This window comes from Trichomycterus rosablanca, chromosome 7 (assembly GCF_030014385.1).
Source record: "Trichomycterus rosablanca isolate fTriRos1 chromosome 7, fTriRos1.hap1, whole genome shotgun sequence".
NCBI classification, from domain to species: Eukaryota; Metazoa; Chordata; class Actinopteri; order Siluriformes; family Trichomycteridae; genus Trichomycterus; species Trichomycterus rosablanca.
The window spans coordinates 10,215,228-10,231,772 of record NC_085994.1 but is presented as its reverse complement, the minus strand read 5'-3'; the positions used below and the strand labels follow the sequence as shown (position 1 = coordinate 10,231,772).

Genomic DNA, 16,545 nt, shown 5'->3' with positions numbered 1-16,545 from the left:
AATAATTAACTATCTAATAAACTCTGTTAGCAGTCGTATTTCATGGTAAGTATTGCCTTCTTACCCAGTGGATTGGCCCCAATAAACACGTCAGCAAAATTCCTTTTGGGCATCTGTGGTAGAGAATGAATGTAATTCCGAGCCTGTGGAAAAGAGGGTGCTTTGTAAGTGAAACAGTCATTTAAGGTTAGGCACTGAAATATATTCATATACACGAACACAAAGATGATCTTGTTGAAGCTATTTAGACTTTGTCAGATTGTCTGAATTTATTAATTTAGCACAAGAGATTTGCCAATAGAGCCAAGATGGAAAGCTGGAAAATACTTTAGAGAGCCCACAAAGACACCAAAGACCCCACTCACCCCTGTATGTCTGTATATATGGAGTACTGGAATTACATAAATATAGGAACTAATCAATTAATTAATTAAGTGTAAAGGAATTAGTTAGGCCAGGCTTTAGCCTTGTATGTTCAAATTTTAATGTAAATACAACAGATGTATGTGTGCGCTTTCTGGTCTAGAGTGATCAATAAAAGTTACACTGGAAATTCATGTTGTTACAATAAAAAGAGGGCAGCTTTAAGTTCACTTAGTTCCACTCATTCATTTATATTTTCATTGTCTTGTTTTACCACCGCTTTACCCTATTCAAAGTCACGCCGAGTCCAGTTCACTGGGCGAGGGTAGGAAACCCTTGGAATCAAAATTTGTAGCATCTCCAATTCATCTAACTTAGGTCTGTCTTTGGACTGTGGGAAGAAACCCCAGCTCCAAGAGGAAACCCACTCGGATACGTGGAGAACACGCAAACTTAGCACAGAAAAGAACCCGGATCGCTCCACTTGGGAATCAAACCCAGGACCTTCTTGCTGTAAGCCAACAGTGCTACCCACCGAGCCACTGTACCACCCTAACTTGATTCTAAGGAGTCCAATATTTCAACAATAGTAAAATGTAAGTTTATTCATTATTGGTGGGTTGGTTAAATGTTGTTTAATCACTTAGATATTCACAAGGGCTTCTTATGCACTGAGGCTGACCTGGTCAGTAACTGCCTCATTTCAAATAAAATTTAATAATTGAAAACACATAAACATAATGTGTGTATTGTCCTTAGCTAGTATACAGTTGCTGTTTTAGTTTATCACAACACGTTTGTTTTAGAGATGTTTTTGGTAGTTTTTACCTCCAAACAGCCCTGTATGCACAGCAGTAAACTGGTGGCCCTTAAAATTGAAAACACTGAGAATCCCTGCCATACATACATTTATACATTTTCTTATCCGCTTATCCAATTAGGGTTGCAGGGACACACATACACACACACCCATTCACTTATAGGGTAATTTAGTGTCTCCAATTAACCTAGCTGCATATTTTTGGACTGTGGGAGGAAACCGGAGCTCCCGGAGGAAACCCACGCAGACACGGAGAGAACATGCAAACTCCACACAGAAAGGACCCGGACCGCCCCGGCTGGGGATCGAACCCAGGACCTTCTTGCTGTGAGTCGACAGTGCTACCCACTTAATTTACTTCGAAAAGGTTCAAATGAACCAAATAAAATTGATTACATGTTATGTATATAGGAAAAAGCGAGCTGAATATCATGTCATTGTTGTACATCATATTTATAACGTACTGTAAGTTTATTATAATCTGCCACTCTCCGTCTAAAGTTCCGACTGTTCACAATTTGCACTACAATATACATTTTTTATTACACAGACTTGTATTGACTAATGTATACCTTTTTTTACATGTATCCTATATACCATGTTTAAGTTATTTGAGATTAGGTGTCACTGCTTAAAGAAGATCTGCCCCTGATTTAATTGGTGCAGATATAGCTGGGCACTGTGACATGTGACACTGCTGAACTTAAGGAATATGTAAGTTGGCTTGCATAACCCAGTGCTAGAGCTCTGTGGTAGTTCCCTCAGGTTTCAACAGGGTCTATCTGTCTTACTTTATACAATTGAGTTCTCTTGTGATTTCCTATTAACCATTCATAAACAATATTAAACCTCAGACAGGAACCTATTTTCAAGATGCATTTCATAAATGAGCAGTACTTTTATCTCAGTGTAAATGCTGTTAGGATCACTGTGTTGCTTTAAATGCATTTAAATGCATGCTTTGTCTCAAAAAACCGCTTGTTAGTATGCAGTGCTGCATCTCAAAAATGTAGCAGGCTTTCAGCTGGTGCAGACAACAAACTCAGTTCTTAATAAAACAAACAGCTCAGATCCACAGTGAGACCATTCACAATAAACTAGGGAAGAAAAACATCTGGATGATATTTTATAAGATTTCTTAGCACATTACTGTATTTCCTGCATACGCACAATGTTGTACTGACAACCACTGTGACCAACATTGTGATGTGCATACATATAAAAAATTTTTTTTACAAAAAAAGAGAGTATTTTTAAAGTCTGAACAACCCCAGCCAATGAGGTTACACAAAAAAAATGGTCTTGCGGGGTCAGACTTTAACTTCAAGAATAATAAAAGTCTGGAGACGCTTGTCAAACTCAATCTCACAAATGACAGGAAAAACATATTTTGGGATGTAGCAGGAAATTCAACAGACGTGAGCTTATGTCTATGGCTATGACAGGTGGACATTGTTTACACAGCAGATAAGGGGCGGCACTGTGGCTAAGTGGGTAGCACTGTTGCCTCCCCGTCGCAAGGGGGAAGGTCCTGGGTTCGATCCCCAGGTGAGCGGTCCGGGTCCTTTCTGTGTGGAGTTTGCATGTTCTCCCTGTGTCTGTGTGGGTTTCCTCCGGGTGCTCCGGTTTCCTCCCACAGTCCAATGACCTGCAAGTGAAGTGAATTGGAGATACAAAATTGTCCATGACTGTGTGCAATATAACCTTGTGTGAACTGATGAATCTTGTGTAATGATTAACTACCTGTCATGTCATAAATGTAACCAAAGTGTAAAACATGACGTTAAAATCCTAAAACAAACAAACAACACAGCAGATAAGTGCAAAGCTGTGACATGCAAGTATGGGATAACAATTACCCATAAACATCATGAAAAAGTGAACGCTACGATTTATACTAAAGGGCAATGGTGAAAAAAACTACCCAAAGTGATACTGCCTTATCAGAAGCAATATGAGCATATGAATTAACCACAGGATGTCGACTACGTGAAAGCAGCTTTACACCAGTGCTTCAAGTCACTTTCACATAAACTACAGGTTGTAAGGTGGCATGGTGGCACAGTGGGTAGCGCTGTTGCCTCACAGCAAGAAAGATCTGTGTTTGATTTTGTGCTTTCTGTGTGGAGTTTGCATTTCTCCCTGTATCTGCATGGGTTTCCTCCAGGTGCTCGGGTTTCCTCCCATAAGTCCAAAGACATGCGGTCAGGCCAGCTGGAGCTAGTAAAAAGTGCCTCAAGTGTAAGTGTGTGTTTGCGTTTGCTCTGTGATGGACTGGTGGCCTGTCCAGGTTATTTCCTACCATTCGTTCAATCAATCAGACCCATTGCAACCCTGATCAGAATGTGCAGCAGTGGTAAAACAGATGCATTAAGCAGGGATGGGTTTTCTAACACTGTGGGAGAATCTGTGCAAATTATCAGTGCAATTTGTGGGCAAATTCTCCAAAGATGTATCATCACTACAGACCCCGTCTAACCCCACAAGACTACAGCGGAAAGTAAAACAATGCAGCACGGTACAGAGTGTTTTTCTAATAATCTGAATGATAAAAATACCGGGTGTGGGGCCAGAGCCACAGAAAGCTCACCTCATGACTAGGCATCCTGCTTATTAGGGAGGCAGGGGGTGTTCCTGTCAGTCTCATTATCTGCTGTAGCTGGTTTATATCTTTGACAACCAGGTCAAGGCAAACGGTTAACCGAGTACAATTTATCTACTTTGGGTTGGACCCTACTTAGAAGAGAGGGATTAAGAGAAGAAAGAAAGCAAGACACAGATCTGGCATGCTAACAGGCACAGTGCTGCAAAAGAAAGTGCATATCAAATTACAAATTACGCATTTCCTGAGGAAAAGAGAGCACAAGCAAAGCAGAAATTTGTTAACACTATATCACGTTTCAAAGTCACCCATTGTAATCGATTATTGATTTGATTTTGCACATCCTGAACACAAGAACATGATTTATACACATAACTACTGTTCAGTGGCTGATTCTGACAATATATATTGGTTTTAAAATCATCATTAGAACTAGACTTTTGTAAACAATTAATATTTTAACTGTTTTAATTTTAACAATTTATAATGCATAACAATTCCGTGAAGCAACTCAACTTTAAACCAATTAAAATATATATATATGTGTGTATATAGATCAGGCATAACATTTTGACCACCTTCCTAACTGACTGGTCTGCGACTATGCAGCCCTATACGCAACAAACTGTGATGCCATGTGTATTCTGACACCTTTCTATCAGAACCAGCATTAACTTTTTCAGCAATTTGAGCTACAGTAGCTCATCTGTTGGATCCTTCGCTCCCCACGTGCATCAATGAGCCTTGGCCGCCCCTGGCCCCGTCGCTGGTTTACCTCTGTTCCTTCCTTGGACCATATTTGATAGATACTGACCACTGCAGACCGGGAACACCCCACAAGAGCTGCAGTTTTGGAGATGCTCTGACCCAGTCATCTAGCCATCACAATTTGGCCCTTGTCAAACTCGCTCAAATCCTTACGCTTGCCATTTTTCCTGCTTCTAACATCAACTTTGAGGATAAAATGTTCACTTGCAGCCTAATATATCCCACCCACTAACAGGTGCCGTGATGAAGAGATAATCAGTGCTATTCACTTCACCTGTCTGTGGTCATAATGTTATGTCTTGTCGGTATATGTGTGTGTGTGTGTGTGTGTGTGTGTGTATATACCCTTACTAAGACTTGAACAGTCTATAATTTTTATGGAAGGTTTATTTTAACAGAGAGAGACAGAATATCAACAAAAAATCCAGAAATTTTTTTTTTAATAAAAGTTATAAATTAATTTTTATTTAATTAAGGGAAATAAGTATTTGATCCCCTACCAACCAGCAAGAATTCTGACCCCCACAGACTGGTTATGTGCCCATGAGGCACACAAATTAGTCCTGTCCCTGTATAAAAGACTCCCGTCACAGAATCAGTTTCTTCCGTTCAAATCTCTCGACCACCATGGACAAGACCAAAGAGCTATCAAAGGACGTCAGGGACAAGATTGTAGACCTGCACAAGGCTGGAATGGGCTACAAGACCATCAGCAAGAAGCTTGGTGAGAAAGAGACCCACTGTTGGTGCGATCATTCGAAAATGGAAGAAACCAAGAAAACCATTAGTAACACACTTCGCCGTAATGGATTGAGATCCTGCAGTGCCCGCAAAAATCCCTCTGCTCAAGAAGGCTCATGTACAGGCCCGTCTGCAGTTTGCCAATGAACACCTGAATGATTCAGAGAAAGCTTGGGAGAATGTGATATGGTCAGATGAGACCAACATTGAGCTCTTTGGCATCAACTCCACTCGCCATGTTTGGAGGCAAAGAAATGCCCAGTGGGGATGGTGTTCTTGGGGTCATATCCAGCATTTCTCTGCTCCCAGCTCCCTTGAGATCATTGACAAGCTCCTCCTGTGTAATTCTGGACTGACCTCATCTTTCTCAGAATCATTCTTACCCCACCAGGTGAGATCTTGCATGGAGCTCCAGAGTGAGGGTGATTGACTGTGATCTTGTATTTCTTCCATTTTCGAATGATCGCACCAACAGTGGTCTCTTTCTCACCAAGCTTCTTGCTGATGGTCTTGTAGCCCATTCCAGCCTTGTGCAGGTCTACAATCTTGACCCTGACGTCCTTTGATAGCTCTTTGGTCTTGCCCATGGTGGTCGAGAGATTTGAACGGAAGAAACTGATTCTGTGACAGCAGTCTTTTATACAGGGACAGGACTAATTTGTGTGCCTCATGGGCACATAACTGGTCTGTGGGGGTCAGAATTCTTGCTGGTTGGTAGGGGATCAAATACTTATTTCCCTTAATTAAATACAAATTAATTTATAACTTTTATTTAATGTTTTTTTTTCTGGATTTTTTGTTGATATTCTGTCTCTCTCTGTTAAAATAAACCTTCCATAAAAATTATAGACTGTTCAAGTCTTTGTATGGAGGTAAACTTACAAAATCAGTAGGGGATCAAATACTTATTTCCCCCACTATATATATATATATACAGTGTATCACAAAAGTGAGTACACCCCTCACATTTCTGCAGATATTTAAGTATATCTTTTCATGGGACAACACTGACAAAATGACACTTTGACACAATGAAAAGTAGTCTGTGTGCAGCTTATATAACAGTGTAAATTTATTCTTCCCTCAAAATAACTCAATATACAGCCATTAATGTCTAAACCACCGGCAACAAAAGTGAGTACACCCCTTAGTGAAAGTTCCTGAAGTGTCAATATTTTGTGTGGCCACCATTATTTCCCAGAACTGCCTTAACTCTCCTGGGCATGGAGTTTACCAGAGCTTCACAGGTTGCCACTGGAATGCTTTTCCACTCCTCCATGACGACATCACGGAGCTGGCAGATATTCGAGACTTTGCGCTCCTCCACCTTCCGCTTGAGGATGCCCCAAAGATGTTCTATTGGGTTTAGGTCTGGAGACATGCTTGGCCAGTCCATCACCTTTACCCTCAGCCTCTTCAATAAAGCAGTGGTCGTCTTAGAGGTGTGTTTGGGGTCATTATCATGCTGGAACACTGCCCTGCGACCCAGTTTCCGGAGGGAGGGGATCATGCTCTGCTTCAGTATTTCACAGTACATATTGGAGTTCATGTGTCCCTCAATGAAATGTAACTCCCCAACACCTGCTGCACTCATGCAGCCCCAGACCATGGCATTCCCACCACCATGCTTGACTGTAGGCATGACACACTTATCTTTGTACTCCTCACCTGATTGCCGCCACACATGCTTGAGACCATCTGAACCAAACAAATTAATCTTGGTCTCATCAGACCATAGGACATGGTTCCAGTAATCCATGTCCTTTGTTGACATGTCTTCAGCAAACTGTTTGCGGGCTTTCTTGTGTAGAGACTTCAGAAGAGGCTTCCTTCTGGGGTGACAGCCATGCAGACCAATTGGATGTAGTGTGCGGCGTATGGTCTGAGCACTGACAGGCTGACCCCCCACCGTTTCAATCTCTGCAGCAATGCTGACAGCACTCCTGCGCCTATCTTTCAAAGACAGCAGTTGGATGTGACGCTGAGCACGTGCACTCAGCTTCTTTGGACGACCAACGCGAGGTCTGTTCTGAGTGGACCCTGCTCTTTTAAAACGCTGGATGATCTTGGCCACTGTGCTGCAGCTCAGTTTCAGGGTGTTGGCAATCTTCTTGTAGCCTTGGCCATCTTCATGTAGCACAACAATTCGTCTTTTAAGATCCTCAGAGAGTTCTTTGCCATGAGGTGCAGTGTTGGAACTTTCAGTGACCAGTATGAGAGAGTGTGAGAGCTGTACTACTAAATTGAACACACCTGCTCCCTATGCACACCTGAGACCTAGTAACACTAACAAATCACATGACATTTTGGAGGGAAAATGACAAGCAGTGCTCAATTTGGACATTTAGGGGTGTAGTCTCTTAGGGGTGTACTCACTTTTGTTGCCGGTGGTTTAGACATTAATGGCTGTATATTGAGTTATTTTGAGGGAAGAATAAATTTACACTGTTATATAAGCTGCACACAGACTACTTTTCATTGTGTCAAAGTGTCATTTTGTCAGTGTTGTCCCATGAAAAGATATACTTAAATATCTGCAGAAATGTGAGGGGTGTACTCACTTTTGTGATACACAGTATATATATATATATATAAACTGTTAAGTGTGGCAACAGTTAGGGGAAGGCCCTTTTGTTGCAGCATAACTGTTCCACTGTGCACAAGGTGGGGTTGTATGGAGGGACTCTAGTGGCCTGCATAGAGCCCTGACCCCGACCAATCAAACAAGGCTGGTAAATGGCCATGGCTTTGGAATGGGATGTCCAACAAGTTTTTGGACACATACATTTAGCCAGATGGTGCATTTAACAAGCATGGTTTACATATTCTTATTTACGTATAATTGGGTAAAACTGTTGAAAAAATATACAAGGCTATGTTTAGCAATCACACAATCCACACACTCGATTATGTAAGAACAGGACAGCATGCTGCAGCGAGCTTTTGATTGGTAGGTTTTAGAAATCAGTGCACAGAACAGAAACCCTGGTAGTCACCCTCGATCAAACACACAGGAGAGCATCTTCCAAAGATTACACTCACTGATTCTGATGAGATTTTCATCAGCAGATCAGGTCCTGGAGTTCCAACTAGCAGCATTATAAGTTTCAGCTGGTCAATGTCTATATTAGAACATAAAGGAAAAACAGAGGCAAGGCAGAGAAACTGCTGCCACAGCTCTAGCAACACATTACTCTGGCACACTTGTACTTATGATCATGCAGCTGTCATACTGGCATGGCTTTTCCTAAGACTGGATTTTGCAGGCTTGCCTTGAAGCTGAATGTTGCTGCCAAAGGAAAATATATATATGCTGCACGGCTCTTCTGTTTAAAATACTGTCTAGTACTAACTGGGTTAAGCAGAGAGTGCACTGGGTAGTGGAGGCATAGTAATGAGAAGGTCACTGGTTTAAGCCCCACCACTGCCTGCTACCCAACTGTATTGGGTCACAGTTTTTAAAAATATATAGTAATTTGACGATATTAAATATACAACATTGCATAATATTCGATAAATAGAACTAGATAGAAAAATTTACTTTATCCATAACATTTTAAAATACAGGTAAACAAAGGAGGCAAAACTGTCTTTTTACTCCAAAGCCAGTTACAACTGCAACCAAATACAACGCAAACTATTTAGCATTAAGAGTCTTGCCCAGGGGCTCAACAGTAGCAACTTGGAAATGGCGAGTCTTGAACCAGCAACCTTCTATCCACTAGTTAACCACTAAGCAACCACTGCCCACCACAGCAAACAGAATACGTTTTAGATTTTAGCACCAAGCAGTAAAGTGGCCCAGGTCAGAACTGAAAAGATCAGATTCAAATGTTATTTCACTGTTTAAACAAAAGGTTGCATCACACAGATCAGATACACATCAGATTGTAGTGACATTTAAAGTGGCCCAGGTTAAATTTAAAAGGGTCACATTTAATAACATTTTTGCAGCTCTCATTGTCAGTAAAAATTAGATGCGGGCCACATTTACCTGCAGTGTAAATACAGTCATTGAGACTTATAATCTGCTGATTCCTGTTATTTCGTGCTATCAATAAATGTACTGTTTGCATACACCAATCAGCCATAACATTAAAACCACCTTGTTTCTACACTCACTGTCCACTTTATCAGCTCCATGTACCATATAGGAGCACTTTGTAGTTCTACAACTACTGACTGTAGTCCATCTGTTTCTCTGCATACTTTGTTAGTCCCCTTTCATGCTGTTCTTCGATGGTCAGGACTCTCCCAGGACCACTGAAGAGCAGGTATTATTTGGGTGGTGGGTCATTCTCAGCCTTGCAGTGGTGTGTTAGTGAGGTGTTTAAAAACTCCATCAGTGCTGCTGTGTCCTATCCACTCATACCAGCACACACTGTCACTGCTGGACTGAGAATAGTCCACCAACCAAAAACAACCAGCCAACAGCGCCCTGTGGGCAGCGTCCTGTGACCACTGATGAAGGTCTAGAAGATGACCAACTCAAACGGCAGAAAAGATGAGAGATCGTCTCTGACTTTGCATCTACAAGGTGGACCAACTAGTTATGAGTGTCTAATAGAGTGGACAGTGAGTGGACACGGTACTTAAAAACTCCTGCAGTGCTGCTGTGTCTGAGTGTCACTGCAGTGCTGAGAATGATCCACCACCCAAATAATACTCACTCTGTGGTGGTCCTCTGGGGGTCCTGACCATTGAAGAACAGGGTGAAAGCAGGCTAAAAAAGTATGTAGAGAAACAGATGGACTACAGTCAATAATTGTAGAGCTACAAAGTGCTTGTATATGGTAAGTGGAGCTGATAAAATGGACAGTGAGTCTAGAAACAAGGAGGTGGTTTTAATATTATGGCTGATCAGTGTACTGTATAATTCCTCTTTTCTGATCTTTTCACTTTCATAAGGTTGTGCAATGAGAAACTAAAAGGTCCTAAATGCAAAAATGTAAAAAAAAAAAAAAGTACTAAAAATACTGTAAATATTGGAAGACAGGGCAGGTCATTCTCAAGTTTCGATATTTTTAGGGTATCTTTTAAATCTAGAGAAAGGATGATTTGTCCTCACATAAAAATAGAAATGACAGCATGCCTGCCAAGGCTAAAAAAATTGGCGCTTCTGAAATGAAGAACTTGAGCATCAGTACATTTACATACAAATAGCTGGAAGTTTAATTTTGCTATGCTGTAAAATGCATATTTTGGCACAGCACAGGTGATTATATTTGTGGAACGCCTTGAGTGACCAGAGTAGTAAAAATAGCAAAGGTTTGCCCAGAGGAAAAAAAGAACAAGCCCAGGTGTGCTTTACCTACCACAGAACTTAATAAAAAAACAAGTTAGGTGTCAGTGGAAATAGAAAACAAGTAGTCAAGATTCATGTCCAACTGTAAATGTGTGGGAGAAATAATCGTGCAACGCTGTAATGGAAAAAAGAAGCATTAATCATTCCTGAGATCAGAGGGGGGGGGGGGGGGGAATAGCACTAGGCAAAGAGGGGGAGAAGGAGGCCATGGCATTCCTTGCAAGGCTGCTAGTAGCTTTCTCAGAGCTGTGGATCACATTTCTTTATTAGCACTCCTTGTGGTGAGAGGCTGCAGGGTGAATCTAAAACATGACAGAGGAAAAGCACAGCGTGTCATGACACTCTATGCTCTGTTGCTAAAATAAATATAGCCAGCAGGTTAAAACAAGCCAGATGGTTCGGTTTGAGTTTGTTTCACAGGTTGAGTAAAAGGATACGGTCGGTACCAGGGAACAGCGTTCTGCCCGTCAGCAACTCAGCCATAATGCAACCGACGGACCAAATATCCACTACAAAAGTAAAGTCAGAAAAATATACGTTAGCAAAACAATAAAGCCTAAGAGAACATCAAATATTTTTAATGTTTCTATGATGCCTAACTGCAGTGTTTTATTACAAAACCAACAACAGGCATATAAAATAATTTTCTTACATTTCTCTTTGTACTTGCCTTAATTCTGATGAAATTAAATTAATTAATAAAATTAAATAAATAAACCCGGTCCTTGACTGGATCTGGTGCACTGAATTTTCATTTCCAACAGATCATCAGCGCGGCAAAACTGTAGTTAGCTGGATATGGACAAAAAGCTGCCTACCATCAATCTTTATATGATCTTAAATAGGAAAAATAGACAGCAAAGTTTTGCTAATCCTTTTTTATATGTATTCGAAATAAAAGAGAACAAAGACAAGATATACAATGTTTTGCTGTATCAAATTAAGTATTTATTATTTTTTTACACCAGGACGATCATTTTAAATTTGATGGCTGCAACCCATTTGAAGTTGTTGCATTTGATAGATATAGATTGATAGATTTAATTTTATTGTTATTGCTCACTACAGGTACAAAGCAATAAAATGCAGTTAGCATTTACAAGAAGTGCAAATAGTAGCATTGTGCAAAAAAATAAATAAAAATAAAATAAAAATCAGTACACATATATCTACGGTTAGTATAACAATAGCTATTTACATATATGGTATTAGGTTTATATGCATAGTAATATATAGATAATAATAATAAGCATAGGCATAAGAATGAGAATACAGTGGTCCCTCGCTACTTCGCGGTTCGCTTTTCGCGGACTCGATGTTTCGCGGGTTTTCACTTAAATATTAATGTAAAATATTTATCGCGGTATTTTCGCTGTTTCGCTGGTTTTTGCGGTACTCGTTCTTCACATGCGTAGGATGAATACTGTACACACCAAAAACGCAAAGTAGGACCTACCCAGCGGCCGCTTGAGACGCTACTTGAGGACGTGAGATTGTAAACAACACATGATTGGTCGACTGATGGAAAGCAACCAACCAGAGAATGCTGCTCTGTATACCAGTCGCTGATCACATTTTAAAAATTACGTATCTAGGTTTAAGAGTTTAAAACACTTTTAGTGTACAGTATGTATGAACATTTAAGGAGTGTTTTAAAAGAAACAGGTAGAGTGGGAAAGGTTATTAAGGGAATGGGAAAGTGTTATGTAGTGGATAAGTGAGTGGGGAGGGTTTATAAAAACTTAAAATAGTGTATAACTACTAAAATAATGTATAAATATTAAGATAGATATAGCGTCGCTACTTCGCGGATTTTCACTTATCGCGGGTGGTCCTGGAACGTAACACGGGACGGAGGGATCACTGTACTAGGTATGTATAATAATAATATTAATAATATGTAGAACAAATAACTATTTATTCTACACATTATTTGCATGATACTTCCGTGTTATGGCACATTTACTTTTAACAATGTTCTGTACACTGCTGGAAATTAAGCACACCAATTGTTCAAGTTGTGAAAGTGCCCCCCTTCCCCATTTTTGCTTAATTTAACACTTAATTTGCTCAACAGTTCAGGGTCTCCTTTGTCATGTATTGAACTCCATAATGGTCCATATGTTTTTATTTATGGACTGAGCTGGACTGCAGCTGGACTACAGGTAATAACCTGTATTATTACAAAGCTAGGATGTTCTAACATGTTTCTAACATGAGCTTTTTATTCATTCTCCAATCATAGCAGCTCATCACCTGTTACCTATTTATCTGTGGCACGGTGGCTAAGAGGGTAGCACTGTCGCCTCACAGCAAGAAGGTCCTGAGTTCGAACCCCAGGTGGGGCGGCCCAGTTCCTTTCTGTGTGGAGTTTGCATGTTCTCCCCGTGTCTGCGTGGTTTACGCCGGGTGCTCCGGTTTCCTCCCACAGTCCAAAGACATGCAAGTGAGGTGAATTGGAGATACTAAATTGTCCACGACTGTGCTCAATATAAACTTGTGAACTGATGAATCTTGTGTAACGTGTAAATACCGTTCCTGTCATGAATGTAACCAAAGTGTAAAACATTTAAATCCTAATAAACAAACAAACAAACCAACAAACATGAGCCCTAGTAGTGTAGATTATGCATTTAAATCCAATGAAAGTAAATTAAGCTAGAATACAATTAGCTGATCAGCAATTTGCACTAATCACATCTCAGGTGATGCATTAAACTTTAAAGACAGATGAGTATTTTGCCTCCTGTGTAATAAAGAAAGCCTAAGATAAAAAAAAAAAAAAGTAATTTAAATGAGCACACATATTAAGGGTAGGTCATTAATACAACCTGTCATGTTGTAATGCATCCAGTTAAGCATGATCTCTGGAGCGCGGTACCACCTGGTGGCCACATAACCAGTCATCTCATCATCTGTGTGTCGTGCCAGACCAAAATCGAGGATCTAAAAGAGGAAAGACACACACAATACAACAGTAAATATACCATTACACAGAACCTTTAGAGACTAAAGAGGAAACATAGTTGCTAGTTTTACTTCCTTTGTATTCAGTATTTACTAGAGATGGACCGATCGGGGTTTTTGGCACCGATTCCGATCTCCGATCTCCTTTCAGGGACATCGGCCGATGGCCGATAGCCGATTCCGATCGGGGGGGGATTAGCAGCGCGTGTGTGTTTGTGCCTTTAGAAGAGACGCAGTTACAGAGTTACAGAGACGCAGAGTTCACAGTATCGCTATAAGTGATTCATTGATTCATGAGTTGATTCGTTTTTATGTGAAGCGTAAGTTTCTCTTCTCGGTTATCTCTCCGTGTTTACTGTTATTAATTAAATGTCGTGGTTTTAAATAAACACCAGCTACTACAGAACATTTTGTGTGACTCTCTTACATTAAAAAGCTTCATTAAAAAGCTTAATTAAACTGCTATTACCACAGATCTGTAACCGAGTCAGACTCGTTCCGTCTAAGGAGCTAAAAGTTTTCTAAAAGTTCAGCAGATGATCCTGAAATAACGAATTTGGTAATGAATAAACTTTTGCCTCTGATTGGCTCTGTAACGTCTTCTGTTCTCATCTACATCACAAGTAAGAACCGCTTACGATTTACCAAAGTGAACCAGGAGTTTATATAACGTGCTGATAGAATCGACTCAGATGTGACCGGGTTGAATTATCTTTTTAAAGTAAATATTACAATCAGCAAAATTACATCGTAAGAGCTTTCACGATGGTTTCTGTACGATTGTTGATGAATGGTGATGTGATGGTTGGTGCTTCGTAGCTCAAAGTCTGGATCAATCCACTGAGCTGTTAACTTAACATGGTCTTTATATATCACACGATCGGATCGGCTACTTTTAGGAAATATTGCCGATCGCCGATAGCATATTTTTATTAAAAATCGGCCGATACCGATTCGTAGCCGATCGATCGTCCCATCTCTAGTATTTACTACATAGTTTATACATTGACCAGACACAACTGGAACTGTACATACTCAGTTTCAAAATTCATTTAACTAGATTATGCACCTCTGTCTGAATGCAATAACCCTTAGACTTAATTTTATACACTGACTGCCTAAAAACTTCAGCTTTAACCAAAAAACATTTCAATTCAACCACAAAGCAAAAGCACATGAACAAAGCAACTTCAAACCTCCGCTTAGAAAGAGGTCGTCACTGCTGCCTAACAAAGGCATAACCTGAAATTGATGTACTGTACAATTAATTTTAATTAAGGATTTTATATAAGAACTATTATTCGTATGCAGATGTGAAGATGTGTAACCTGTATAATAAACCACAAAGTGGAAACTGTGTGTGTCCATATTTACATGCATTAGTACAATACTAAACAGCATTTAAATTCCAAATTCCCTAAATCTTATCACAATTATATATACAGTATATGGTGAAAGACCGTAATTATTTAAAATTCAACACTAAGAAATGTTATTTTTTAACTGATTGACAATTAAACATACGTGCAATGTCACAAATATTCAGCCTTTGGTGGCTCCCCCTTTTATACCCAAATGTGATTTTACACCCTCCCATCCTCCCTACAATTCACCTGTTTATTGTGGAATGTTTCAGAATGGTGAATTTTTTTTCTCTTATTTCTCCCTGCCCCAACTTTTTAGATTGTTTTGCAGGCAAATTAAACACTTTGTTTATATTCACAATATAAATCCAGGTCAGTCAGCGAAAGCATGCTAAAACATGCCAAAGATGACATCTCGAACTAGTCAAGCTTGTTCGAATCCCAGCTTTGCTTGGCAGGCTAAGCGCCTACACAAACAATGATTCATAGGTAGAATGCCTGAGGAGATTCCTTATAACTGATGCAATTATGACCTCTGCTGGCTGATTGATGGCGCCTGCACAGGGACAAGGGACAACAGGTGTGGCTCTCTGTGCACGAATCTGCTCTACGTATGAACTCGCCTCATGCAGGTGAAAAGACGCAGTCGACTACAAAATCCAAAAGTCACTTATTTATACTTTTGTCAGTGAAATAAATATTCAAGAGAATTACCAAATCACAGATTAGTTTTACTGCATATAACAAAATGTCCAGACTTTTCTAGAAACTAGGTTATCATGTGCACTGGTGCCTTGCACCACCCTTGACAGGTGTTCTTGCTCAACAGGTTGAAACTCTGTATTTCAGACATGCAGCAATTAACAACAAAACATTGACATACTGTGCTCCTTATTTACTAATCATGGTTTAAGTGGTTGCCTCAGGTCAAAAATGGAAATGGAAAATCAACCAATTACCTCAAATAAGCAAAGCGGTTCATCATAGTGCGTTCACAGTTACATTTTTGTGATACTTCAGTGGTTTATTACAAACACTACAGCTAATTACTTGCCAATATTCGTGCATCTGCAGTTTATCCTGCAGCAGTAATCTCTGCATTATTTCCCTTCTTGATACAAAAACATGACCATTCATCTGGCTTTTATTGTTGTTGCTTTATCACAAATACTTTGTTTCATCTTCTTGTATCTAAACCAGTAATTAAATTGGACAGTGTGATTAATTATGTTGGTTAAAAGTGTCATGGTAATGCAGATCTCACACACACAGAGACAGACAGACTCACAGACAGACACACAGACAGACACACACGACCCGAGAGTGACTGTAGAGCTAAAATAAGTACATAAAACATGCGTACTGATGTGCTAATACACACATGCATGCTGAGGGTGTCGTATTCCTGCTGAGTATCTTAGACAGGCTCTTGCATACCAAATAAGCAGGGAAGCTAATCTGTATTTTAAAAATTTCAACTGAAGCATAAAAACATGTTTAAATTTAAATAATATGCATTAATATGGATTTGATGCTAAAACAAACTTTAAAAACACTGATTAGCCAAAATATTAGGACCACACATCTAATTTACTGGCAAAACCGCTCTGACTCA

General features: G+C 39.9%; 1 protein-coding gene across 2 annotated transcripts in view; it reads right to left on the bottom strand.

Moving 5' to 3' along the window:
• Window positions 1-16,545, bottom strand: part of mapk14a (mitogen-activated protein kinase 14a) — a 45,168-nt gene that overhangs the window by 5,189 nt on the left and 23,434 nt on the right. The window contains exons 7-10 of one of the 2 annotated variants that reach the window (XM_062998966.1): window positions 13,431-13,545; window positions 11,037-11,108; window positions 8,337-8,416; window positions 65-143 (exon numbers count right to left, since the gene is read on the bottom strand). In XM_062998966.1, coding sequence (XP_062855036.1) covers window positions 65-143; window positions 8,337-8,416; window positions 11,037-11,108; window positions 13,431-13,545 — 346 coding nt within the window. Of the gene's footprint in view, window positions 1-64; window positions 144-3,773; window positions 3,854-8,336; window positions 8,417-11,036; window positions 11,109-13,430; window positions 13,546-16,545 lie in introns of both variants that reach the window. The other variant, XM_062998965.1, reaches the window with a different exon arrangement.